General features: G+C 41.8%; 1 protein-coding gene across 1 annotated transcript; it reads left to right on the forward strand.

Moving 5' to 3' along the window:
• Nucleotides 1–396: 396 nt before the first annotated feature.
• On the forward strand, nucleotides 397–25002 carry lonp2 (lon peptidase 2, peroxisomal). Its single transcript, XM_030425969.1, has 17 exons — nucleotides 397–951; nucleotides 2679–2814; nucleotides 3993–4106; nucleotides 5437–5568; nucleotides 5721–5843; nucleotides 6297–6460; nucleotides 7081–7175; nucleotides 8889–9007; nucleotides 10840–10979; nucleotides 12605–12746; nucleotides 12875–13025; nucleotides 14506–14632; nucleotides 15689–15828; nucleotides 21839–21924; nucleotides 22411–22618; nucleotides 22722–22912; nucleotides 22997–25002. Exons 1-17 carry the CDS (start codon nucleotides 719–721, stop codon nucleotides 23225–23227), a joined length of 2532 nt encoding a protein of 843 aa, XP_030281829.1. The 5' UTR covers nucleotides 397–718; the 3' UTR covers nucleotides 23228–25002.
• Nucleotides 25003–25912: the final 910 nt, after the last annotated feature.

Raw genomic sequence — 25912 nt, forward strand, 5'->3', positions numbered from 1 at the left:
TCCATAAACATATCTATCTTTGTTAACTTCAAATATTAGAGACATGAAAACACCTGTAAAATGTAGTTCCCCCCGTGCACACCACTGCTTGTACTGTTACTTATTACCCCCTGTACTGCTGTGTTACCTGCGAATTTCTCCCAAGGTGGATCAATAAAGGAACATTTTAATCTTAAACTTGAACTTATTTATTGTTTAACTTGAAACATCTGGTTGGCCAAATAAAACCTAATTAACCTAAATGTGGGCCGACTTTGGACCGTCGGCCCCGATTTGGGCATCCCTAACCTATTTTAAAATACAAGTTAAAGACTATTAGCAAATTCTCTCTGTTTTGATATTATGCAATAACATCTAGCTTGTCCCTCTGTGCTTACCGTAGTCGGACCACAGAATACAGGAAGTCGTATCAAGAAGGGGACGGGGCAAAAAAATGAATGTCCATTGTATTGCATAAAATGTCGTAAAAGTCACCGTGAAAACTAAACCAATAATATTTTAATTTCATACACATTATTTTTGAAGCAGGAGATGCTTTCATTTTTACACTATTAGCTAATTATGTAGTCGGGTCGTCAATTGTTTTTTTTTATTTCGAAAGTCCTCACCGGAAGGCTCATGTTTACACTTGGCTTACCCGTTTGACAGCGGGTAAAGTGCGTATTTGTTTGCCAGTGTTGTGTTACAAAGAGTGCCCTGGCTTTTAAAACACCGGACAATGACCTCCGACGGTGGAATCAAGATACCGAGCCGTCTGCCGCTGCTGCTGTCACATGAGGGGGTGCTCCTGCCGGGCTCCACCGTCAGGTTCAGCGTGGACTCTCCGCGGAACATGCAGCTGGTGAGCCAGCGGCTGCTGAGGGGGACTTCGCTGAAAAGCACCATCATAGGAGTGATTCCCAACACCAGAGACCCAGAGCACGACACCGACGACCTGCCCACCTTGCATAAGTAATACCATTTTGTCATAAAGCTCTGTACTGTAGCGGCTGCTGAGTAAAACAGTTGAGTAATTTCCTGATGTTGTTTTGGAGGAGAGACATTAGGACATGCTGTACAGGACCTCCAGCCTGGGGCTCGGGGTCCCTCAAGCGAGTCACCAAACAAACCCAAGGGGTCACAAGATGATAACAGGATAAGGAAGAAGTTAGAACGACACAAAAGTATTTTAATTTATCAGAATGTTCTCGAATGTGTGCCATTGTCTTGTGAAGACAGAATACTTTGACCCCAAGTCCAGATACATAAAGTTAAAACCCCTCATAAGGCTAAAAGCAAGCATTTGACAACTATTATCTAGGTTGTTGATATAGGATAAATAGAAGGATGGCCATTTGATAGGAATAGCTGTAACTGTATCTTGTAAGAGACATGAGAGACATAATGCACAGACCAACACTGATTTCAAATAGCATTCGATTTTAACAGGTTAGGTTTTGTTCACAAGTTTCATTGGCATGGATAGGACATGTTGCAAATCAAATGATTTTGTATCTTTTTTATGCCTCTAAAAGGATTGCCAGCTACCCAAATCATGTCGTATTTGGTGAAGTTTTTATGCACCGATCGTAATTTTGGACAAAACTTGCAGTGTGTGATTTGCTCTAGAAAAGTCTACAGCAGTCAAATTCAATCAGCCAAAGCACAGAGAGGTGGACTTTAACCTTTCACCAGCTTTCAACCGCTTGTCTGGTTGTTATGTAGCTTATGATTGTGTCTCTAGAGGCAAACGTCGCTGGAAAAAACTGAATATTACTCAGTGACAAAGGTGGTTGATGATGTTGCGTTATTCACATTAAACAGGGCACTGCATGTTAATGCAGTGCCGCTCTTAAGTACCCGGCACAAATGCAACAAAAGGATCCTTGATGTGGAGGAGAATTTGTAAATGACAAGAAAGAAAGAAGGTATTTGAATGTCCCTTGTGTTCTTGTGGTAAGCCACAGTAACAGGGCATGGCTGTAAAGGGGAAAGGGGGCGTCAAGTCCTGGTTATCCACTCTGCTTTTTCCGTTGATACAGTACATGTGTCTTGACTTAGAGCCACAGCACCTTCAGAAGGCATCTCAAATCAACCACGATCCACGTGCACGCACGCTCGCTCACACGCGAGTATGTATGTATGCTCTCTCTCTCACACACACACACACACACACACACACACAAACACAACACACTGTAGTCATCTCCTCTGTGGTGGCTGGTACTTAGCTTCACTAAAAATCCAGGAATTCATGTCTACACCAATGCAAGCACATAATCAGAAGCATATTTTATGTTTGTGTGTGCGTGTGTGTGTGTGTGTGTGTGTGTGTGTGTGTGTGTGTGTGTGTGTGTTGGAGAGGGGTTGTGTTTTAGGCAGTATTTCCAGAAGTTGCAGATTGGAGTGTTTTGAGCGGGTAGGAAATGATTGGCGCTGTCGCGCTAAAATACCTCACACCTATCCTGTCCTGTACAGGTCATATTTAAACATTTAGGCCCCCACTTTGCATGTTTTCACAAAGTGTGGGCACCACCATACAACATTATAATCAGCCCACGGGATCAGTCAGGGAGGGCAGATTGTTGTTCAGTGTAAAATTGTGTTGCTATGAAGCGCCGGACTCCTCCACCTTCTTGTCTGTGCTCACCCACCTTCTCTGGCTCACTCTCACCTTTTTTCCATCTGTGTGTCTGTAGAATTGGTACAGCGGGGATAGCGGTGCAGGTGGTGGGCAGCAACTGGCCAAAGCCTCACTACAGCCTCCTCATCACCGGATTGTGCCGCTTTCGTGTCTCAAGTCTGCTGAAGGAGCGCCCCTTTGTCCTGGCAGAGGTAAAACTTATTCAATATCAAATGAATAAATATCAAAAGATTCTCTGCACTCAAAGTTAACGTGGCCTGTTCTCGCCTGAGTCCCACCTAAGTTTAGCAGTAGACAGGCTACTTTCGTGGCAGTCCCCAAAGAGCTGATTAAGTTAACCTTCTGCTAAATGTTGTCAGGTGCTGTTTGATAAAAGTCGCACATTCTTGTTGTCTGAAGTTATCAAAAGAACCCAACACGATATGGGGCCATAAGGGGAGCTAGCAAACCTCCATGTGAATTGAATGGGAGATGAGCACGATAAGCACTTGCACCTAGACTGTCTACCTTATCCATTTGTCATCTATGTCTGTATATTATTTTTTCCACTGAAAATCATCTGTAGATATCAAAAGTACTCAAGCCTAAAACCTGACAAACATAAAAGAAATCCCTTATTTGTTTAATGGACTATGTCTCCTAGCATTTGAAGCTGTACAGACATATAACATTATTGATATTATCTTATTGATATATGATAACATCAAACTGACTTTTAACACCGCAATTTGTCAAAAATTACAAACTGTATTGGCAACCTACTCAATTTCCTATGTACCCAGTCAAATGATAGTCAGTGTGTTACTCGCCAAAACGCACTGAGCTTACCATTGACCCCTAACACATGTGCTGAATGCATTTTCCGCTTCATTATAGCAGGTATAAAATGTGCATTTTTTGCATGCGTCCCCTTGCCTTAGTGTGCACAAGTGCGTCATCGTGTGAGTGCTCGATACAAACAAAATCATTCATAAAAACATTGCTGCATTGCGCTACCTATGGTCAGAAACTCCATGGGGTATTTTAATCTCCTGATATTGTTAAATCTTGTCAAACATTGTCTAAGTAGGGTCGCTATTTTCTAATAGATCCTTTTTATAGCCAATAAAGGACCTAAAACACCCGTACATCAGTATTTTAAGAAGTACAAACTAGGGCTGTCAAAGTTAACTTAATAACGCGTTAATAACACAACATCCTCTTAACTCCGTTAATTTTTTTAATGCGCGATTAACACTCAGTATTAAAAAAAAAAAGAAACGCGCATTGTTTAATTTACGTTCGTCGGTGGCACCTGTAGTCTTGAGTACAAACGCTTAAATGAGTGCGACTGCAGCATGTGTCTGTCTAATTGCAAAACAATTGTCAGGTGGAGCAGCTGGATAAACTGGATCAGTACACCACTCCAGCAACTGAAGGTGCTGCAGCAGAAGACGAAGAGCTGGGGGAGCTGTCCAAGAAGTTTTACCAGGCTGCTGTACAGGTGTGTGTCTGTGTTTGTGTGTGTGACTGAGAAAAAAGAGGTAGTCTACATTTACACTTAGGGCATTTGTCTAGCGTCTTGCAGTAATTCATACATACATTCATACACTGATGGTGGTTGCTATTATGCAAGGTTCCGACCAGCGCATCAGGAACAGTTTTGGGTTCAGTATCTCGCTCAAGGACACTTTGGCATGCAGACCAGGGGAATCCCACCGAAGACCTTCAGATAACAAGATGCTGGCTCTACCCCTGAGCCACAGAGCCCGTTTCTAGTTGAAAATAAACTAGAAAAAATATCCGCTTGATTATGTTAAAGGAATAGGCTTAATCAAGCGGAACAGGAAAATTTGATCCTTTTTCACTCATACATGGAATTCAGTTCAAAGGTCTTACAAATTTCCCATTAAAATAAACCAGTTGCAGTGGTCCCTACAGGTCTGAGAGCCTTTTCCAGACTAGTTCTTTCAACCCATAATTTAGTCTTTAGACCTTTAGTTCCCTAGAGTTCATGTAATGGTCTCAGAGTTAAATGAAAACAGACAGGTTTTAGTCCACAGAGAACTTACAGCAATATGTCATTGATTAGAGAAATATGATAGGTTTCATGATTAGCTCTTGATGTTCAGTTTATTTTCCCATTGCCTTTAAGTTTTTCCCATTTCTTCAACCTTGACATCATAGAACACATGACAAATATCAATTGATGATATCAAAAGGAGCATTAACCTTTATGGGTATGTCCTGCTTGTGAAAATGTGTCAGTCTGTAACCAGAAGTTTTGTTTTCACCCTGCTGTGTGGGAAGTCTTCACTGCAAAATGAAAAATCTAGAAAGGATCATCTGATCAGTACCTGAGGTGTTGACATGCTCCTTTGAATAATGAGCACGTAGAGGCAGAGGTCAGTCGGTCCCTGTTGTGGGCTGAGCTGAGTCTGAAGGCATCTCATCTTCAAGCATCACCTTCCTCCAACATGTGTATACAAAAAATGAGGATGTCAGGCACACAGATTACCCTCAGGATGAATATGTTCTTTCTTATCTTATCTTGGCAGTAAGAACACCTGCAGGTTGCAGTTGTTCACACTTATGGGACTTGGTAAACCTATAACTCAAAGTATGTGCAATTAATCAAAAGGCATCGGAAGGCATCTGTCTAATGCATTCCCAATTTAAGACGAAGTGATTTCACTTTCCTGGAAATCTGTGAGTGAACTGAGAATTTCTCAAAAATACAAGAAGCAGGCACGATTTGTTATCTGTGATCGATTACACAATTGTACCACTTAATCTTATTGTCACTGTGTATGTTTGTATGTGTGTGTGTGTAGTTGTTAGGCATGTTGGACATGTCTGTTCCCGTGGTGGCTAAGTTCAGGCGTCTGTTGGACAGTCTGCCCAGGGAAACTCTACCTGATGTGGTGGCCTCCATGATCCGCACCTCAAACAAGGAGAAACTGCAGGTGAAGTGACTGTTTTTGTTGTTTTTTTAGTTGTTTAATGTGATTACAGCATCTTACAAATGAATAATACAGTATTTATCAGTCCTGGTGAAAAGAGTCAAAATGAATGTTTTTCCTAATCAAGTGTCTGCATGTCCTTGTGTGCTCTGAAGGTCCTGGATGCGGTGAGCTTGGAGGAACGCTTTAAGAAGGCTTTGCCCATGTTGACCAAACAGATAGAGGGGCTGAAACTGCTGCAGAAAACCAGGAAAATGAATCCTGACAATGAGAAGAGGGTAACAAACAAAAGTTAATGTGCTTAATGGTGGAAGCAAACACCTTGTCAAATAAGTACTGATGCAGCAAACTTTTAACTCACATAGCTGATGAGCTTTGTCCACTGTCGGCATGTTGCCAGATATTCTAATAAGATTCCTATTCCCAGATTAATACCCACATTACCTTGTAGAACGCCAAGGCGACTGGTTCTGTTTCTTTTTCTTCTTTGTGGGTTTTTGGCAGTTGGCAGCCATTTTTTTTTTCCAGTTTGTAACCTCTTCTTCTTCTACTGTTTTTACCACAGCAATGCGTAACATTGCCTGTACAGCCAACTTCTGGGTGAAACCACCCCTTGCCTAGTTTTACAGCTAGCATCTCAAATGTTTGCTTCAGATTCTCCTGACAGTAACCTGGAAACACATTTAATGTCTACATTTGCCTGTTTACCTCCCCACGTCTCATCTATTTAGGTGTTATCGGTGCGTAAAGGTGGAGTGTTCCCGGGCCGGCAGTTCAATCTGGATGGGGAAGATGAAGAAGAAGATGGCGATGACGCTGTAGCCTTGGAGAAGAAGGTCCATGGGGCCAACATGCCTGACGCTGCACTCAGAGTTTGCCTCAAAGAGCTCAAAAGGTGAATTTTCTCCCTGATTAAACTTTCAGCTCCTCTTTAAGATAATGTCGTATAAACCTTAATAAGTCATTTGTGTTCACTCTCTAACAGTTGTTTTTTGGACAAATTTTACTTTTGACTGCACATTCTTTAAAAGTTAATATTTTTGATTAACAATGACACATAAGATCACAGCAATTTAATGAAAAACCAAAAGTCTTTTAGCAAGACAATAATCTAACATTTTAAAGCTAATTGGACCCTTTGATCCTTTTGAGGGTGCACTATGTAAGAATTGGCCACCTGTCAAATCCATACTCAAAACACATGGGGGCCAGCATATCACTGGAGTGGCTGCTAACTGCTGCTTTACTATAGCTAGTTAGCTCAGTTAGCTGTGCAACGAGTGGTCTGGATTTTGAGCTTGGATCATGGGAGAAATACAGGAGCTTGGGACCGCTTGGCTAACTAGTTAGCATGCTAGATTTCGTCAGCATAATACATAGTAATGTCACCATTGTTATTTCCTATCTCGTATTTAGCTGGATATCATACCTTTAAATCATTACTCAGAATTGTTTTTTTGCTTGAGGATATTGCCCTCCGTTTGTTGGCATTTCTTTTATTTCATCTGTTTTTAGATTGAAGAAGATGCCTCAGTCTATGCCTGAGTACGCCCTGACAAGAAACTACCTGGACCTGATGGTAGAATTACCATGGAGCAAAAGCACCAAAGGTAAATGAGGAGTCAAGGTCCACACACACACATATGTCAGATGCCTCAGATACAGCACAAGATATGTCTTTCCACCAAAATTGGCAGTCTACACGGGTTTGTTGTTTATAGTCCGAAAGTTAGCCAGCTATTAGTGATTCAGGTATTTTCACAGCTGGGACGTCAAGCCTTTTTGGCTTGGAAATATATGGGCACCACCTCCAACACTGTGTCCTGTGATAAACGGTCCTTAATAGACTGCATCCCAAATTCCTTCCTTATTAACACGCCACCACCAGATGTTTATAATGCTTCATCACTCTGCACAGCACAATTTAGTGTGTTCACCTGGGTCTTATGTTTAGATCAAAGCTGAGTCGAGCTGAAAAACCTGTGTCTACTAAAGTCAAGTGTTTGGGCGTAAATGCAGAGTTTACACATTCCCGTTGCACACAAAAGCCCGATCTTGGGGGATTTAAGTAGGATTTTTGGCCAGTGGAAAAGGGGTACAATACTCATGCACGTTGGCTAAGCAGTTACATCTGTCACTAACTCTCATTAATGAAAAAAGCAGCACAATAGCTTTGGCATCATTTAAAGCCATATTTTAGAGCTAAGCTGAAGGAGTCTCCCTGCCCAGTGTTTAAGCAATGCTTAACATGTGTTGAGTGTAAGATTGTGGTGATAACTGTGTTCAGTATTTGAGCGTAACCAATTTCATATTTATTTGCTTTGTAGAGCTCTGCTGGAGTTGAAGTAAACAATTTATATTGGAACAAGGTTTTCACATACAAGAAATTTTCACCAGTCTTCCGATGCTGATGGGTAAATATACTGCGGGGGGTAAATAAGATAAATAGCAAGCACCTCAAGTCAGTCAAAAAATAAATAATAGAAAAGTCTGGGGGGTAAGAGTTCGGGTCCAAGCTGAAGGAGCATGGAAAGCACATGGTGAACGCAAACACAACTCGGAGTGAAGCTAATGTTGCTGACACCTCTGGGTGACTATAGAGGAAGTTGTAGTCATAACAACACTAATGATAAAAATTATAATATTAACAGTCTTTTCAGCTGCTTTGTTTTGCTCTGTCTCTGCTGCTGACCCCCGGATTGTGATGAAAACGAATAAGATTCAAGATTCAGAGTGTTTATTGTCATATGCACAGTAAAGAAACATGTTTCTCTGTACAATGAAATTCTTCCTTTGCTGTTCACAGAATACCAACAATGTAATAAAGAAATATATACAACCGAAATATAAAATATACAAAGTAAAGCACTTTTAAAGCACTTTCACACGGCACATGTGACACATAACAAAAAGCAGCAACAACAACAATAATAACAAAACAGTGCAAATCTGAAATCTTTGCAATTATGCATGTGCAAAAATGTAAACAGTCAGGACAGTTGTGACGCAGAACACAGGATTGTAAACTCCTATCTGCTGTTTAGGAGTCTGATGGCAGTAAGCTCAGATCATTGGAGACTTCAGAACATGAGGACAGCATTGATTCAGTTGCATGGTCCTTGATAGATCTGGATTTGCCAAAACCACCCAAGGACACTAGTGCTCTGCTGTCCCCTCTTCCTCCTCTCTTTCTCACCTTACAGCAGTCATTCTGTCTCTGTAGCTTTCATCGCTGTCTTAGCCTTTTCTAACTTTTATGTTTTCTCTTTGTTTTTTGGAATCCATCCACCTCATCCACGATCCCCTCCACGCACACTCTTCAGACTGCCTGGACATCCGAGCTGCTCGGACTCTATTGGACAACGATCACTATGCCATGGACAAGCTAAAGAGACGCGTGCTGGAGTACCTGGCTGTAAGACAGCTTAAGACTTCACTGAAGGTACTTTTTTATGGATACTTCAGTCCATTAAAGGAAAGTTGACCCCAAAACGAAAACTCAGTCGTTAGCAACTCACTTCTGTTGATGTTGAGACGGGTTACATTATGTAGTCCACATAACATTTCTGGAGCTTAGATGCAAAACAGCGTTTCTCAGGATTCTTTTTTTTAGATTACAGTCAATAAAAAACTGAAATGAACTAAACATAACACATACAGCTCGTCTCCAGCAGCACAGAGATCTCAAATTGACACCCACCTTACACTTTTAGCTCAGCAGCTACAGTTAAGACTTCAGCTCTGAAATGGGGTGCACTGGTAAATAGCATTCCATGTTTTTTATGCTTGCGCACTGGCAATTTCCAGGGCTGGAGGCATTATGTTTTTGGGTTATCTGGTTTTCCTCAAACCTTTTCACAGTTTTCCACTGACTCAAGGATGAAATAATTAAGACGTTGCAGGTCAGAAGTCAGAGGTCACAGCAACTTCCTGCCTCATAAATTGATATCTTAAGAAGGCCTGAAGGGATTTTCATTAAATTTGGCACAAACCAACTCTTGGACTCGAGGATTAACCAATACGATTTAAGAGGCAAAAGGTCAAAGCTCTCAGCAGCCTCATGTTTTGTGAACACAACATTTCAAGAATGCCTTATCTTTATTTATGAGGTGATGCAACACATGACAAGGGAGAGACATGACAGGAAAGACGCAATTCTGTCATAAAAAAGTGTAACAGTGGAGACAGAAAGACAAAACTGGACCATTAAACGAACGAGCAAAAACAAATGAGTACATTACAAAGTATGTTGAGGGTTTGTGTGCATGTGGGTGGGGGTGGGCAGTCAATGTATTTATCCAAATGTTTTTTTTATTAATTCTAATTTGTTTTTGGTTTGTTTGTTTCCCTTTTTCGTTTCCTTTTGGGGTTTTTTTCTTGCCTTCCGGGAAGAGAGAAAAGGAGGCAGGGAAGAACGGGGCAAGATCTATAAACGGAGGAAAGGGGATTTAGATAAAAAACAAACATAATGATGATAATAATAATAATAATAGTAATAATCATAAAGGGGGACAATAAAGAAAAAAATAGTAAGTAAATAGATAAACAACAAAGGTTCTGTGTTCTGTGCTCTGACAGTGTGTTCTGTGTATTGTTTTAACAAAAACAGCAAACTACTTTTGTATTAAGAAAAGTACTATTTTACCATTAACTGCATTATTATTATTATTATTATTATTATTAGTAGTAGTAGTAGTAGTAGTATTAGTTAGTTAGTTCGGGCTATGAGGAGCACTTCACTGTATGATTTATTCAGGTTGGTTGTTGGCGTGTCATCTAATAAACAGAGTGGGGGGATGAGGGGATATGGCAGCCCAGGCAGGCAGAAAGTGACTTTGTGATTTCATGAAACGAAACTTCTTCAAATTTTGTACAGAGCTCAGCTTTGACTCAAGGATGAACTGATTACTTGTTGGAGGTCAGGAACAACTAAAGAATGGGAAAGTTGTGGAATGTTACAAAATCATCTGGAACATTTCACAGGGTAATGGTTAGCAGGTGATTGTATCTCAATTGGGTAAGGAAAGGGCGTCCTCAGAAGGCGATGGTTCTCAACTTTGGGAAACACGGGATTTTAAGGAAAAAGGATATTACTACATGGCCTCAGGAACGCTTCATACAACCTTTGTCTATGAACACATTTCTTTTTAAATTATTAGTCATTTTTAAATCAGGGTTGAATAAAACAAGAGTCAGTTGTGAAAAATGAACAGGGATTTCTCTAAACGTGTCATGTATTTGTCTGTTAATTTCATGGTGGTGCTGTGTCTATAGGGCCCCATCCTCTGCTTTGTGGGGCCTCCAGGAGTCGGCAAGACTAGCGTGGGTCGCTCCATAGCCAGGACTCTGGGCAGAGAGTTTCACCGCATTGCTTTGGGAGGCGTCTGTGACCAGTCTGACATCCGAGGACACAGGTATGCTAATAACATAACAACTCAACTGGAGGTCTCTTGAGGGCAGATGTTTTACCACCATAGTGTAGATGAGTCCTCTAGGGCAGAGGACATAGTTCCCTTCCATGCTACTGGACCACACGGGGAGAGGCCAGGTGCGTGCAATGATGCTGGAGACGTGTCAAAGATATGAGAAGAATATAAGGTGATTCATCTCAAGCAGCTAGTTATCTTGTGGTCCTGTTTCAGGACACGGATGATTGAAACATTGACTAAAACAATGTGACATGACCTTTAAATATTTTAATGGCGGAGCTTAGCATGGCTCTGTGGGCGCTCTCTGCTGCTGAGTGGAGCAATGAGCCCTGGTGAGTGAAGTATCTGGATTTCATTTCAAACATAACTATTTTTGATAAGGTCCAACAGTTTAACACAATGGAAAAACTGGTCGATATATTCCAGCTGCATGTCATTTAAAAGACTGATGATTAAAGTAAAGATTTGCATGTTATGGTCCTGATGAAAGCAGCAGAGCTTCTACACTCAGGGGAAGACATTTATACAATCTGACATCACATCAGACGTGGCACTTCCTCTGACAAGTAAACCAGACTGTGATATCACAAACATGACAGGTAAATAGGTCAGGGAACTTTACGTCAATTTTACAATCAATCAATCAATCAACCAGTCAGTCACCTATTACTTAACCTAGATATTAGCTTTTTCTCTCATCAAGCAAAGTTTACTGCTGCAAAAACAGAAGTTGATAATGAACTGCAGTGTATTGATTGACTCAGACTGTAAAATAGTCTCATCTGTCTGTTAACAGCCCCCATCGGGAGTCTCATCCGCATCGAGACGCACAAACGCAGACACTCCATTGTGTGTGTGCCCTCTCTGAGGGTCTGTGAGAGGGGGGGACGGGGCAGCAGAGTTCATCTCAGGTCGCAGGTTTTAATCCGGGTATTTTAAAGGCAGATGAAGCAGAGTTGAGACTGCTTCCATCAGCCAGATGAGAAACATGTGTCTGGCATACCAACAGCAGGAGAGCGAGAGATAAAGATGAGAGTTCTTTGACGGTTGATTATACAGTTTGCTCAGTTTCAAAGAAGAATTGTCTGAGAAATAGACCCCTCCAGTGGTTTCTTATTAAGATTTGTGTGGTTTGTCTGGCCCATTAGCTCAGTTGGTGGAGCCCCCATGTACAGAGGCTCTGTCCTCGCTGCAGAGGCCCCCGGTTCCAGTCCTGGCCTGGGGCCCTTTGCTGCGTTTCACCCCACTCTCTCTCTCATCCTGTTTCCTGTCATGTCTGAAGCTGTCCTATCAATGAAGCCATACAAAGTCCCCCCCAAAAATGGATTTGTGTGGTTTGTGTTTACTCTTTTTATTCTTTTGTTTAAAGCTCGACAACTTGACACTGAAACTTGCTTTCATTAGGTAATGTGTAGCAGAGAACACTGCAGGGCTCTTAATATTTCCAAGATGTATTTTTGTCGTGTGGTAATGCAATGCATACTTTTACAAAAAGTAGATGACATATTGTTTATATATGTATGTTTCTTCACTTTGCTGCTGTCATCAGTAGTATTAAGTTCTGTTTCAGTTTCACATCGATACAAGAGGTTCTCTGCCCATTTCTCCAGGCGCACATATGTAGGCAGCATGCCTGGCCGCATCATCAACGGTTTGAAGACAGTAGGTGTCAATAATCCAGTCTTCCTCCTGGATGAGGTGGACAAACTTGGGAAGAGCCTGCAAGGAGACCCTGCAGCTGCACTGCTAGAGGTCAGGGCTCTTATTCAGATAAGTTAGTAGAAGTGTCAGATGTCATCATTCAGCATAACCTTTACATGTTCAAACCACCACTAATTTTTTTCTCTCAACACAACTTCTGTCTCTAAATGCCACCGTAGGTCCTGGACCCAGAGCAAAACCACAGCTTCACAGATCATTACCTCAACGTGGCCTTCGACCTCTCTCAAGTGCTCTTTATCGCCACTGCAAACACCACAGCGACCATTCCCCCGGCCCTGCTGGACAGGATGGAGGTGCTGCAGGTACCAGGTGGGTGAGAGTCGCTCTCAGGGAACCATCTGCACAGTTGTGTTCGATCATAAAACAAACTCTTGCTCAGGTGATGTCACTGAATCTGTATGACCGTATTCAGGGAAGAGATGAAACAACAACTCCATGCTTTATCTGTAGCCATGAATTAGTTTCCATGAACCAGACAACACCTGTGCCATCACCTCAATCTGTTATATTCTAAGCCGCTGTTGTCATTAACATACATTACCTGAAGTATATCCAGATAAAACTGCATTAAAGCTGTTTAATAATGTTGCAGAGACAGAGACAAATGAACTGTAGATGATAACCTGTGTTATTACTAACAACCAAGGAGGGATAATTCAAAAGGATCAAAGACACATTTCTACACAAGTGCTGGATTGTTTTTATTAAGCTGTTTTAAACTCTGAAACACACAGGGCTGCATTTGTGCTGGATGCTGCAGGGACAGCATTCGGGACCTCCCACGTGGAGACTGGCATCCATGTGATTGGATGCAGCACTTCTTTTTTAGCTATCAAAGTCTGGAAATACATTTTGTTTAATATAGTCTGTCAGACTTTTATTTCCCGTTGAAATCAGTCGTAACTCGCCTTTTTGGCAATTTAATGCCAAATAAATCTAATCTACAAAAGGGACAGAGAGCAGTAAGGTCATGCGGTGCCTGTGCTGTCATGTGGTTGAATGCTTTTTGGTGGTTAAAAGTTTTTTTTATTTAATTACTGTAAGCCCCACAAGCAAGTGGGTGTTTTTGCTCTGAACTGGTGAAATGAGTACAGTTAATTCAAGGTGTGTGTGTGGAGGCGCTGCACTGTCCTCAGTACTGACACAGAGGATTGGAGATTGATTGATGATTGACTGATTGACAAAAACCATGAGTTTGGTTTCATAGCCTGCAGCTTTTCGTGTTTATAAATAGAACCTTCGGCCTTGATTTATTTATTATATATTGTTATTATTATTATTATTATTTATTTATTTTATTTTTTTGTGGGTAATGGAGGCACCAGGTGTTGGCAATAAATAAAAAAAGATGAGTGTTGGCTGTACTTGGAGAGGACAGTCCTCCTAAAGGACTCCTTTCAGCTCTGGAGAGGTAGATTAATTTTATTCAATTTGAAACAGACAAAACCTCTCTGCTAAAATAACTAGGTTAAATTAGATGTCAGTTATTACCACATGAATCAGCCCTGTACCTCAATTAACATCTATACTGTATATCACCCCTGTTTCTATGTTGTTTGCATTGTTGTTTTGTATCTGTGCACTTAAACTCTAAACTATTTTATATAATATATATCCGGTCTGTATTTTTTGACAACTTAAATACCAATAAATGGACATAAAACAAAGAAATACAAAAGATGTTTTCTCTGTTTCTTTTCCATCAGTTTTAATTCTTTTTTTAAACTGTCAGCAGTGAGTCTGAACAATTTGCTATAGGTGTGCAATGATTAATCTGTGTGTGTTTCAGGTTACACGCAAGAGGAGCGGGTGGAGATAGCTCACCGTCACCTGATCCCAAACCAGCTTGAGCAACATGGATTAACACCTCAGCAGCTACATATACCACAGGAGACAACGCAGGATATAATCAGCAGGTCCACACAGGCCCATGCATAACAAACATAATGGAAAGACTAAACTATCTTGACATGGCCGCAACTTAATTATAGAGTGGCACAACCACATTTTTTTATGCAGCACTTATCTTAACTAATTTCATTTTCTGGATGAATAAATGAAACATGGATTTCATTGGCAAGGCGGCCAACTAGTGTTCAGGAAGATGAATAAAAACATGCACCTCGGGCGCCGTTTAGCTCAGTTGGTAGAGCGCGCGTCCCATGTGCCGAGGCTCTGCAGCGGACCCGGGTTCGACTCCCGGCCTGGGTCCCCCTGCTGCGTGTCACTCCCCCTCTCTCTCTCCCTGTTTCCTGTCATATCTTCAGCTGTACTATCAATAAAGCCATAAAAAGGCCAAAAAAAATATTTAAAAAAAAAACATGCACCTCAAGTGTTCTTCATCGGGTAAAGGTGAGGGTGAAAAAAACACCACCATATTAATAGATGAACAGTGATGACATCATCTGAGTTTTAGCTGATTAACAATATACATGTAAGAACAATTCTCCCAATAATGTAGTCAGTGGGAGTGATCACACTAACACCATGCATGTTCTGATACAACTACAGCAGGAGGTCTTTCATTATATTCAGCTAACTTCCCCAGATTGATTTGGACATTGTTGGATGTTCACAGAAAAGCTTTCCCGTGTAGTCCTGTGAAGAAAAAATTCAGTGCGTGATACGAGGAGCGGAGCGCTCAGCCACCTGACCGCTCACGTCTGAGGCTAACGTGGGATTTCACTTCTGGTTGTCAAAGTGTATCATTAAGTTGTCGGGTGGTTTAGTGGCTATTTGTCCTGAAAATCGACCAGTACTCCTCTGGCAGGGTAATTGCAGAGTACGTCCTTCATCCAGATGAATGAGGGCAGCCCCCTGAGCCCCGGTGTGAATGGGGGAATGCAGATTCTCAGCGTTTTCTCCTCTGGCAGGCCAAACCAAGATGGCGTTTGTTGAAACAAAAGCTGCATTGCCAGTGAAACCTCATCTCCAACTAATTGTATTAATCTGTTTTGTGTTTGCTGTTTTAGGTACACCCGAGAAGCAGGTGTGCGCTCCCTAGAGAGAAAGATTGGGGCGATCTGCCGAGCCGTGGCTGTGAAGGTTGCTGAAGGTCACAGAGTCACTAAAACAGAAGATTTGATCCCTGAGAGCCCAACACAGCAGGGAGGTAAGACCCTAAGCTCTCTGTCTCTGTGTGTTGATTGAAATGACGGGAGTGCGAGGGCATACAATCCTTGCCTGCACTGCAGTAACACAAAAATGCCTCTACTTACATGTGTACAAACTGATGTCAATTAAAGCTAATGGAAATGATTGTAACAGCAATTAAATCATGCTCTTATTGTGCCACCATCAGTGGATAATTGCTGTAAACAGTAAATACTGCCTCTGCTAACTGGAACATACCTTCAGCTCAGGTTACCAGAGAGCGAGCTAACCCGATACAAAACTTCCACGTTAATATAGGATGGAATAAAATAGTTTCACCCTGTCTCTTCCTCAACTTGACTCAAACTAGGTTGAATCGAAATGTAGTGCATATTTTACCTGAATTTTGAGAAAATCTGCAAAAGGAAATGCAAAGTATGCTTGCATCCATGCTATGCTTTTATGTGATTATTTTGAGTTGGTTCAAGATGAACAACTGGCAGTGCAAGTATCAACTTCCAACTTGCAATGGATTGCAGCATCAGTGCACCCATTGATGCACACCTGTTTCACCATCACTAATTAAGCAGATCGTCTGCCCTAACACTACAAAACACACAATCCCACATTTGTGTAACCCCACTGATAAATGAATAGATTAACTGATCAGCAGACATAAATAAAGACGGCCTTTTCACAATAAGTCAGAACACCCACATTAATGCTATTGTTTTCCCTGTCTTAGTAGACAGACGGACAGACAGCTAGCTAGCTTTATTAATCCCCGAAGGGAAATTAGGTTATCATAAGAGCAGGTACATTCAAGCACAAATACAATCAAAATACAATGGCAAATATAGAAACAATAAAGTACTGTATACAATATATAGTCAAAATTGTCGACCAGGTCACTGTACTTATCCTCCCTCCTGCCATCTACACATCTACCTACAATGGACGTGTCATCAGAGAATTTCTGCAGATGACCCGACTCATTGCTGTGCTTAAAGTCTGCAGTGTAGCTGGTGAAAAGGAAGGGAGACAGGGCAGTTCCCAGGGGAGTGCTGATTCTGCCTATCAGACAGTCAGACACAGTTCTGTAATCTCACAAACCTCATAAACTCTGCCTGTCAGATAGTTATTGACCCATGTGACGGTGGGGGAAGCCACCCTCATGTTCTCCAGTTTGTCCTTCAGTTGTCCCTTGTGCCAGAACTAGCCTCTCCATGACCTTCATGATGTAAGAGGTCAGTGCAGTCGGCCTGTAGTCATCCAATGCCACAGGATGTCCTTTTTTGAGCACTGGAACAAGATTTTTTCCAAAGCACTGGCACTCTCTGACGGTGGATGCTCAGGTTCAACAGGTGTTACCCTCAGCTGCTCCTCCACCTTTCCTCTGGAAGCCGGTTATCTCTCTCATCCGATTCTCATTGAGTAGGGCCTTAAAGTCGCTGGTATCCCAGAGTTTCTTGTTGGGGTAGCAGCGAACCCCATTATAGCGCGGATGGAGTTGTCCATGCAGAACCCAATGTATTCTGAGATGCAGTTAGCAAGGCCATCAATGTCCGTGGAGGTCACTGGGATATTTGAATAGAACAGAGCCATTGTCAGTGTTTCCAAAATATATTGATTGGGTTTCCAAATAGATAAAAGTAGTATAACAAGTTTCAAATTAAGGCTTAAGTCATTACAATTCAGAAGATCAGAAAAGGAAAAGAACACCTGTGTGATAAAGTAGTCAAAACAAGACAAAATTTGTCACCATCCATTTCAGTAAATGAGGTAGGGATATTGAAAACGGTCTGTCGGTCTGGGATGTTAGCAAACATTAGGTTATCAGCATATGCCAAAAAAAAAAACAGCTTACTGTCTTCTCAATGTGCATCTATTTTTTTTTCCATTATGAAGAATTTCCGTTGGGTTTAGTAAAGTTCCGTCTTATCTGATCATACGAACAACGTAACTATATAATGTAACATAACTCTAACCTAAGAGTCAAGGGTAGGTGGAGTGGAAGATTTCCACTTGACAAGAATAAGGCGGGCAGGCCAAGAGAGTCACAGAAGCCATAAACTTCCTCATATGATCTGATATTGCAGGTGTGAGAGACTCTGAATAAGGCAGTGATTTCAGGAGGGTTGACAGGGATAATTTGCAAGATTGAATTGGATATTTCCACCTGTTTTGCAGAGCGGGGCATGTCCTAAACATATGGATATAGGTAGAGACTGTTGCTGATAACGTCGACATCCTTGTACATTCCCGATGGTTTAACGTGAGTTATGTGACAGTGGTGTTGAACGTCACAGTGTAGACATCTGTGCCTAGCAGGAGTGGAAGAGGAGTAAAAACCCGTTGCAAGCACCCATCCCATACATCATCCTCAGTTTCAAAATGTATATCATCCTCTTACAGTGTTCTGATGGCATGCAGCGAGATAGTATTTCACGATGTGGATTAGAATATAAAACACAGATTACGCCGTTCCTAGTGGGTAGTGAGGTCATGGAGGGGTTGACTCTAGCAGCTGCTAACACTGCCATGAACCTGCATATACCTGAAACCTTTTATTGTGCTGAGCATGGATGTGATCCATCCACATTTGATTGGGGTTAGGTTGGTTAGCATCTAATGGTGGCGGGCGATTCTGGCTGAGTGGAGGGCTTTGGTGCGGCCTCCTCACAATGGATCGGCCTTCAGTTGAGCAGAAGACACAGCTCGCTCAAAAGTGCAACGAGTGGGCTGAACTTGTGATCTGGAATATTAACAGGGTAAAACAAAGAATTTTTGTCAATCATAACCTCACAGAGCCAGGAGGAAACACATATTACATGGTGATGAGCAGACCAGCAGCCACTAAAAACAGCCTGTGCTTCTCCTGCTATGATAAGTGAAGTGTTAGAGACGTTTATACAGTCGAGACAAAGTTGGGAATAATTGTTATTTGCCGCGTTTGATTGATAGTGCCATCGTTAATGTCACTGGTCACATCTGTGCTTTTACTTGTTTTGACAAAGTCAAAGGTCAGGAAAAAGACTTGTGCACACTGTCCACTTCACTTTGCAATTAAGTTCTACAACAAGGTTTCGGTGCTTAGACATTCATCAGGTTATCTTACAAGACACGGGAGGAGGCTGTCTCTTGTTGATTCTCGTAGACCAGTCAGGCCACAACGCAGACAGACATCCCTCAAAATCCCATTTTTAACACACCTGGACCAACAAATCTACGCCATGGAATGGAATACTTTTTTTTTTTTTTAACATCATAACAGGAAAAGTTCACATGTCAATCAATGTGTGAATGTTCACGATAGAAACAGTATACCAGTATAAAAGTAATACAAAAGTAGGTTCGATCTAGGCTATGAAGAAGCTGATTATGGCAAACTATAACTTGAGGAGACCATATGATGAAGTTGAGTTCACGTCAGTTTTTTAGACTGAAGAGGGTCTGTAATACAACAGAGGATTTCAAGGAAAAAGCTGAAGACATGAAAGCCAGATTTGTCCAGCGTGGGTATCCTGTTGACTGGATTGAAGGGGCTTAAGAGATCGCACAAAAAAAAGAAAAAAACCCATTGTGATTTGTTGGAGAAAAAAGAAAAACATTCCACTAGGAAGTTGAAGCAACACATAAGTGAAGATAAAAGCACCATATGTAGAAATGACTGCAATTATCCCGTTGCTGTCCAACTTAATGATGAAAAACTTGACATTGTCTCATTACTGTTTTGTGGCATTGAAGGGTTAGTCTGCCACCTAGAGGGGGGGATCTTGTTTTTAACTAAACGTGAGGCTTAAACAGACTTTGTTTCCCAGGGGTGTAGGCACCGATCTACTGCTGAATGTGATGTTATGAGTTTGGCTCTTCTGTTCTCAGTGAATAGTTATTACAGTCATATACATTGTTTTTATTGTATTTTTTTTTTCTCACATATATTCCTTCACTATATGGTTGTTTCATGTTAGAGTCCGTCTTAAACTATTTATTTGAATCCTAAATGTATATATAGTTTGCTTAATGTTCTTTTCAATTGTCTAGGGACAGGCTCTAGAAGATTTATTAACTTCTGTAAACTCTGTACAAGGAATTTCCTGTTGTTTTGTGAATTTTATTATGATGGTGTACCCTTTTAAATATAAGACCAATAATAATAATAATGATAATAATAATAATAATTTAATTCAGTGGCGTAGATTTGTTGGTCCACTTCTTACCAGGAAAGGTTCATTGGAACGCCACTCAAAATGGAAAATCCTACATCCCTCAGCCCCCATGAATCGATAGTTTACCGACATTGCACAACAATGGCAGCGCACATGGGAAGTGGGTAGAGTGTATTTTCAGTCTTCAGGAGTTAGGCTCTAGCAGATAGAATATTTCGATACATTAACAAGTATAAAAGTACTGTAGAATCAATTAAGAAAATATATATAGTGGCGTCTTTTTAGCTTTTAGTGTTGATTTTCCTTCCTAGAATGCCAAAAGCCAAAGACACATCATTTTATGACGGTCTGTCAAGTTTATTTTGATGTCTTTGCACCAACTTTCAACCAGAACATCTTGACCTCGACGCTGTAACACGGCATCGGACTCAACCCTGGCTTCTGATTGGTTGAAAGATATAACATGCTGTCTTGTTCTTGTTAAATTAGTTAATTGCAGCTATGAAGGCTCAAGATCACACTGGTCTTTGACTGGCTTTATATGCACAGCATGCCGCTCCTCCCGTGCTTATCATACTTGTGGAGTGTGGGTTTTAAGGATTGTCAGTAAAAGTTTGAAAAGTGATGCTTAGGTAGGCCTTTTTAGGAACAAGACGGAGCCGTACTAACAACATATACTTCCCCTCCATGATAAAAGTCTAGATAGGTTGTCTGTACAAACCACAAAAAATCTCTAATGAATGTATTCATCATCCTGATTATTCCTGAGTGAATCATCTGTCCAACAGACACGTGCATCCCAACTGTGACATAAAATCTCTGTTTAATATGAAGTGATAAACAGTGATGTTAGTTTAAACACAATGTTTCAAGTCAAGTTGCTGGATGTCTGAAGTATCCTTCCAACTCCAACATGATGTCTTCCAGTAGCTGTGTAATCAGCTGGATAATGCGCAGCAGCTGCTCTTTATTACAAAATAAACCCTGTCAAGTCCTGCGTCAGCTAGTTTGGTGGAGCTGAGCCCGCTCTACATTACTCATTTGGTAATGACATTAGGAAGTCACACTCGCAGTATTAATTTGCCTGCAGGATTCCCAGTGGATTAAAAATGAGTCCCTTCTGGCTAGACTTCAAATTCCCACCAGACTCGCTTGAAATGATCTGACATGAAATCAAGAAGAATTTAGTTGTTTAGTAGTTCAGGAAAGGAGAGAGTAGTGACGTGGACACGAGAGACAGGCCTTGTTTTGTGATGCTTTGTAGAAAGCTCTCTGTGTTGCCCGGTAACTGATGTCACCGCACACAGCTCAAACACTGGTGTGTGTGTGTGTGTGTGTGTGTGTGTGTGTGTGTGTGTGTGCATGCGCTTGCAAATGAAGTGTGTTCTTGTGCATCTATTTTATTTTGAATTTTTCCAAAGGGATGGTGTTTGTTTGATGACTGTCCACTATTTGTAGTTTAACTGTTTGATGTGTGTGTGTGTGTGTGTGTGTGTAGGGGGGGGGGTGTTACATCTATGCATAATGTCGAGTGTGTGTGCACATGTGTGAATTTCCAGTCCTACTTGTTGTCACCTTGTCTTCTTTCTGCCTCTCTGAAGCCTTTCTTCCATAGTTTTGTCTCTGTAAACAGTGTGCGACGTGCTGCTGCTCCCCGCAGTGTGCTTTCATGCGCTTTAAAAAACTTTCAAACACTGAGGTACAAGAGAAATGTGTTTCCTTTTAATGTGGTTTGTATTGTCTGGACCCCTTACCTTCAATGTGAAAGAAACACGTATTGAGCTGATGTCATGTTTTTATGTATGACTGGCATCCAGCAGTCCTTTTCAGTATGATTCAATTTGTTTCATGTGTGCTCAGAGAAGGCGGCGCCTCCGGAGATGCCAATAGTGATTGACCACATCGCCCTGAAAGACATCCTGGGACCGCCGCTGTTTGAAATGGAGGTAAGCGGAAGCATCTGCGGAGGATCAGCAGTGATCATAATCCACACTTCCACACTCTCCAAGCGCCGTTTTTATTTTTATTTTTTTCGTGGGTGCCTGAACTTTGCAGTCCGCTCCCACAGTTCATGAATACCAAGGCGTCCTGTGGAGATGTCTCACAGCTCCACCTCAGCTGCCGCTCAAGGAGTCAGAATCATTGAAAACATAATGCGCCATCAACTCGGGTGTCATCACGCAATATAATGTGAAACACAATACAGTTAGTCTACCCCCAGGTGTTTTCTCTTTGGGTTTCTTCATCTTTCTTCTTTGTTCCCCCGCCCCCTACACTTTTTATCCCTCTCCCTCCATCCTTCACTCAGAGATCACATCGACCTTGTGTTTCACATTCATCCCTGCATTTTTGCAAACTGCCCTTGAAGTTCTGATGATGATTCCATTAAATGCAGCTTCACAGATGTGTGTGTGTATTGTGTGTGTCGGAAGGTGTCAGAGCGCCTCACCCTGCCCGGCGTGGCTCTGGGCCTGGCCTGGACTCCTCTCGGTGGCGAGATCATGTTTGTGGAGGCGAGTCGAATGGAGGGAGACGGTCAGCTCACTCTGACCGGTCAGCTGGGAGACGTTATGAAAGAGTCGGCACATCTGGCCATCAGCTGGCTCAGGACGAACGCTAAAACCTACCAGCTCACCAACAGTGAGTTCTCATGGATCTAATGCCTTTACAGTATGAAGCACATTACTGTGGAACAGGCTTGTAAACCTGCATTTACACTCTCCGTTTGCATGTGTTTGAACAGTGGTGGGGAGTCCGGATCCACTAGAAGGGACAGACATCCACCTCCACTTCCCTGCCGGAGCTGTCACCAAGGATGGCCCCTCTGCAGGTGTTACCATAGTTACCTGCCTAGCCTCGCTGTTTAGCGGCCAATTGGTCAGATCAGACGTTGCCATGACAGGAGAGATCACACTAAGGGGGCTGGTGCTGCCGGTGAGTTTTCATCACGTCAGTCTCAAAATAAGGTGTTAAATCCGTCCACAGTTTTAACAGAACGAGTTGGTCTGTCCTTCCCAGGTGGGCGGGATCAAGGACAAGGTCCTCGCGGCTCACAGGGCCGGAGTGAAGCGCGTCATCCTCCCCAAGCGCAACGAGAAGGACCTCGAGGAGCTTCCAGCCAACGTCCACGTCGACCTCGACTTTGTGCTCGCCGGAAATCTGGATGAGGTGCTGAACGCCGCCTTCGATGGAGGGTTTCCGGGGACAGCCAGCACACTCACACACCCACAGCTGACCAGCAAACTGTAACACGCTGATGAGAACACACACACACACACACACACACACACACACACACACACACGTGCACCCACACACTGTCAATGACAAATGAAGAAAGCGATCAAAGGGGAGAGGGTCAGCTCGGACATGGCTGGTGGAGTTTTCCCTGATATTCCAGGAAATACCAACCAGTGTGCTCAGCTCTAAAAAGTCATTGAATTGATCTTTGAACCATGTTTGTAGCTTTGCTGTTCAGAATGTCATTTTCAAAGCATTGTTTTCCTGTTGAAGAGATTGTTTGAAGTAAATGAAGCTATAATTCAGAGTTAGGCCCTGTGTGAGAATTCAGTTTTCATGGACAGTGCACAACAATTCCATTATGTGAAGTCATTCTGGTATGGCTCCACATACTGGTTCAGCACAGTCATCATTGATTTTTCATTCATGTGTTTTTTTTTTTAGGTTCAGCTTCAGTTTTCCCAGACTGGCTGGTAATTAACAAATTGGTGAGCACTTATTGATTGATGCTGAGGTGGTTTGTGTATGTGATGACGGGAGTGGATGAGATGTGTCCATATGGTCCGGGTACCTGCAGCCTGTTGAATGGTTGTGTTTAATCACACATGGTAACCCAGTGTAGTCTGTCTTCATGTGTTTTACTTGTAAAGGCAGATGTGAGCTGTGCACATTTTAAACCGCTAACAAAGAGGACTACAGTTAATTTGATGACACAGTATGTATCAGATACCATACTGAGCACCTGACTGCATGAGGTGTGGTAATAGAATATCTGCAGATATCATTATGACCGAATTTTGATCCAATATGTGTTTTTTCTGGCAGAATGATTTCATGTGCTTCTGGCTAACCCTAAACCCAAAACATAAATAAATGACAATTCTGTTAAAGTAAGTTTTAAATTAATTCTCCAACTCTTTAATTCTCCCTTTCTTTGATCTTTTATTCACTCCCTAGTTTAGCAGAGCAGCATTTTCCCCAGAGTCCTTTCCAAGAGACGAGCACTTTAAATGTTATGAAAGTAGAAGCACAGTGTCTGTGATCTTCTGTGTAGCATTAGAAAGCTAACTTAGCTTGCCGGCTGAAATGCCTAAATGATGAATTCACCCAAAAATTAAATTTGATTGATTTGAACAGTTTTAGCTACACTAGATGGAGGTAAAGGAAAAATGACATTGTTTGGGGGTTAAAGGTGCAATATGTAAGAATTGGCCACCTGTCAAATTCTTACTCGAATCTCTGGTGATATGCTGTCCCCTTTTTGAAACAGCGACTGCTGCTAGCTCTGGCTGTTGTTACCTAGTTAACTCAGTTAGCCGTGCGGTTAGCGGTTTGGACTGGGAGCTCAGGGACCAGGGGATTGTTGTGAGTGTTCTAACCCACCAGTAGGATTTTTGTTTTTTTTGGTCAGGTACGGGCAGGGGCTAGTTGGTTAGCATGCTAACTTTGGTAGATTCTCTGAAACATTATACATAGACATGTTTATTTCAGAAATACCACTAAAATTCTTACACATTGTACCTTTTTAAAGCTCGAAAAGTAAAGCTTTATATTTTCTTTTGACTGTCCATTTCGATTATTGGACTAACCGTATAATTGATCTATGCATGAAGTCATAGTTTGGACTCAACACCAGGTTTAGGAAGGATGAAAGATAGATGTGTAGATATCCATAGTGCTACTGACTTTTCAATACATCTGTAATTGCATACTGAAACCAAGATGCACTTATGTCCGACGAAATAACTGTGAGAAATGTTTGAATTAAAGATGTCTAAAGAAATGTTTGGGAATGTGCTTTTTATTCCTCCAGATGTTTTTGTCCTGCGGTGAGTGACCATCAGCACACAGAGGTGAAAATTGACTCAGTGTGCTTGTTTGTGTACATGTATCTTGACAGAATTCACCCTGAAGTACAAAAAAAAAACCCAAAGGATTTTGAATTCTGTGCCACAGATGTGATTTTTACGCTCTCCCCTGTAGCAACGTAATGTGAAACACCAGCGTGCAGTGAGTGTTTTAGACAATCGGACAGCCATGAAATAGTGAATGGACCGAAGCAGAAAATGTTGTACAGATAGATCCATAAAAGGCAAACACATCAAAAGTGTCGCTTGAGTAAGAACATGAGGCGGTCGAGCCTTTTGATATTTTGTTGCAAACATCAGCAGCAATAAGACCGTGAACGTGAATGTCTAACAGAAGTCAAATGATGAAAGAAATGTAAAACAGTGCTCCTCACACTTTCCTTACTGAAAACGACATCGATAAGTAGCAAAAAACCCCCATTAAACCTGCAGTAAGAAGCCGTGACCGTACATCTGGTTCGTGTTTCTGACCGCGTGACTCCTGCTAAAAACAGCCTCAGTGTCGTACTGTATAGTAACAACGTGGCCAAACCGAAAGCCATTGATGATGAGATTGACTCTCGTGGCAGAGCACTGGAACAAAGTTTACCCTATTTTAACATCGTCATATTACTGTTATTACGCTTACGTTGCCACAGCTGTGTTTATAAGGAAAAATAGTGGCGAAAATATGACAGTTTCTTTTACTCGCCTTAAAAACCGATGCAGATGCCAGCCAGATAAAGAAACTCACAACCGGAGATGGTGCTGCTGCTCACACCGCCAGAATCAACAGGAGATTCAAGTCGGCGTGGTGACGGATCGTATAGACCTAATATATTCAGCT

The sequence above is a fragment of the Sparus aurata genome, chromosome 8, assembly GCF_900880675.1.
Source record: "Sparus aurata chromosome 8, fSpaAur1.1, whole genome shotgun sequence".
In the NCBI taxonomy this organism is placed as follows: Eukaryota; Metazoa; Chordata; class Actinopteri; order Spariformes; family Sparidae; genus Sparus; species Sparus aurata.

Coding starts and splice junctions, on each gene's coding strand:
- lonp2 (XM_030425969.1), top strand. CDS start 719: ATGACCTCCGACGGTGGAATCAAGATACCGAGCCGTCTGCCGCTGCTG. Junction 13,026..14,505: donor GGAGGTGCTGCAGGTACCAG/GTGGGTGAGAGT, acceptor TGTGTGTTTCAG/GTTACACGCAAGAGGAGCGG. Junction 14,633..15,688: donor ACGCAGGATATAATCAGCAG/GTCCACACAGGC, acceptor TTGCTGTTTTAG/GTACACCCGAGAAGCAGGTG.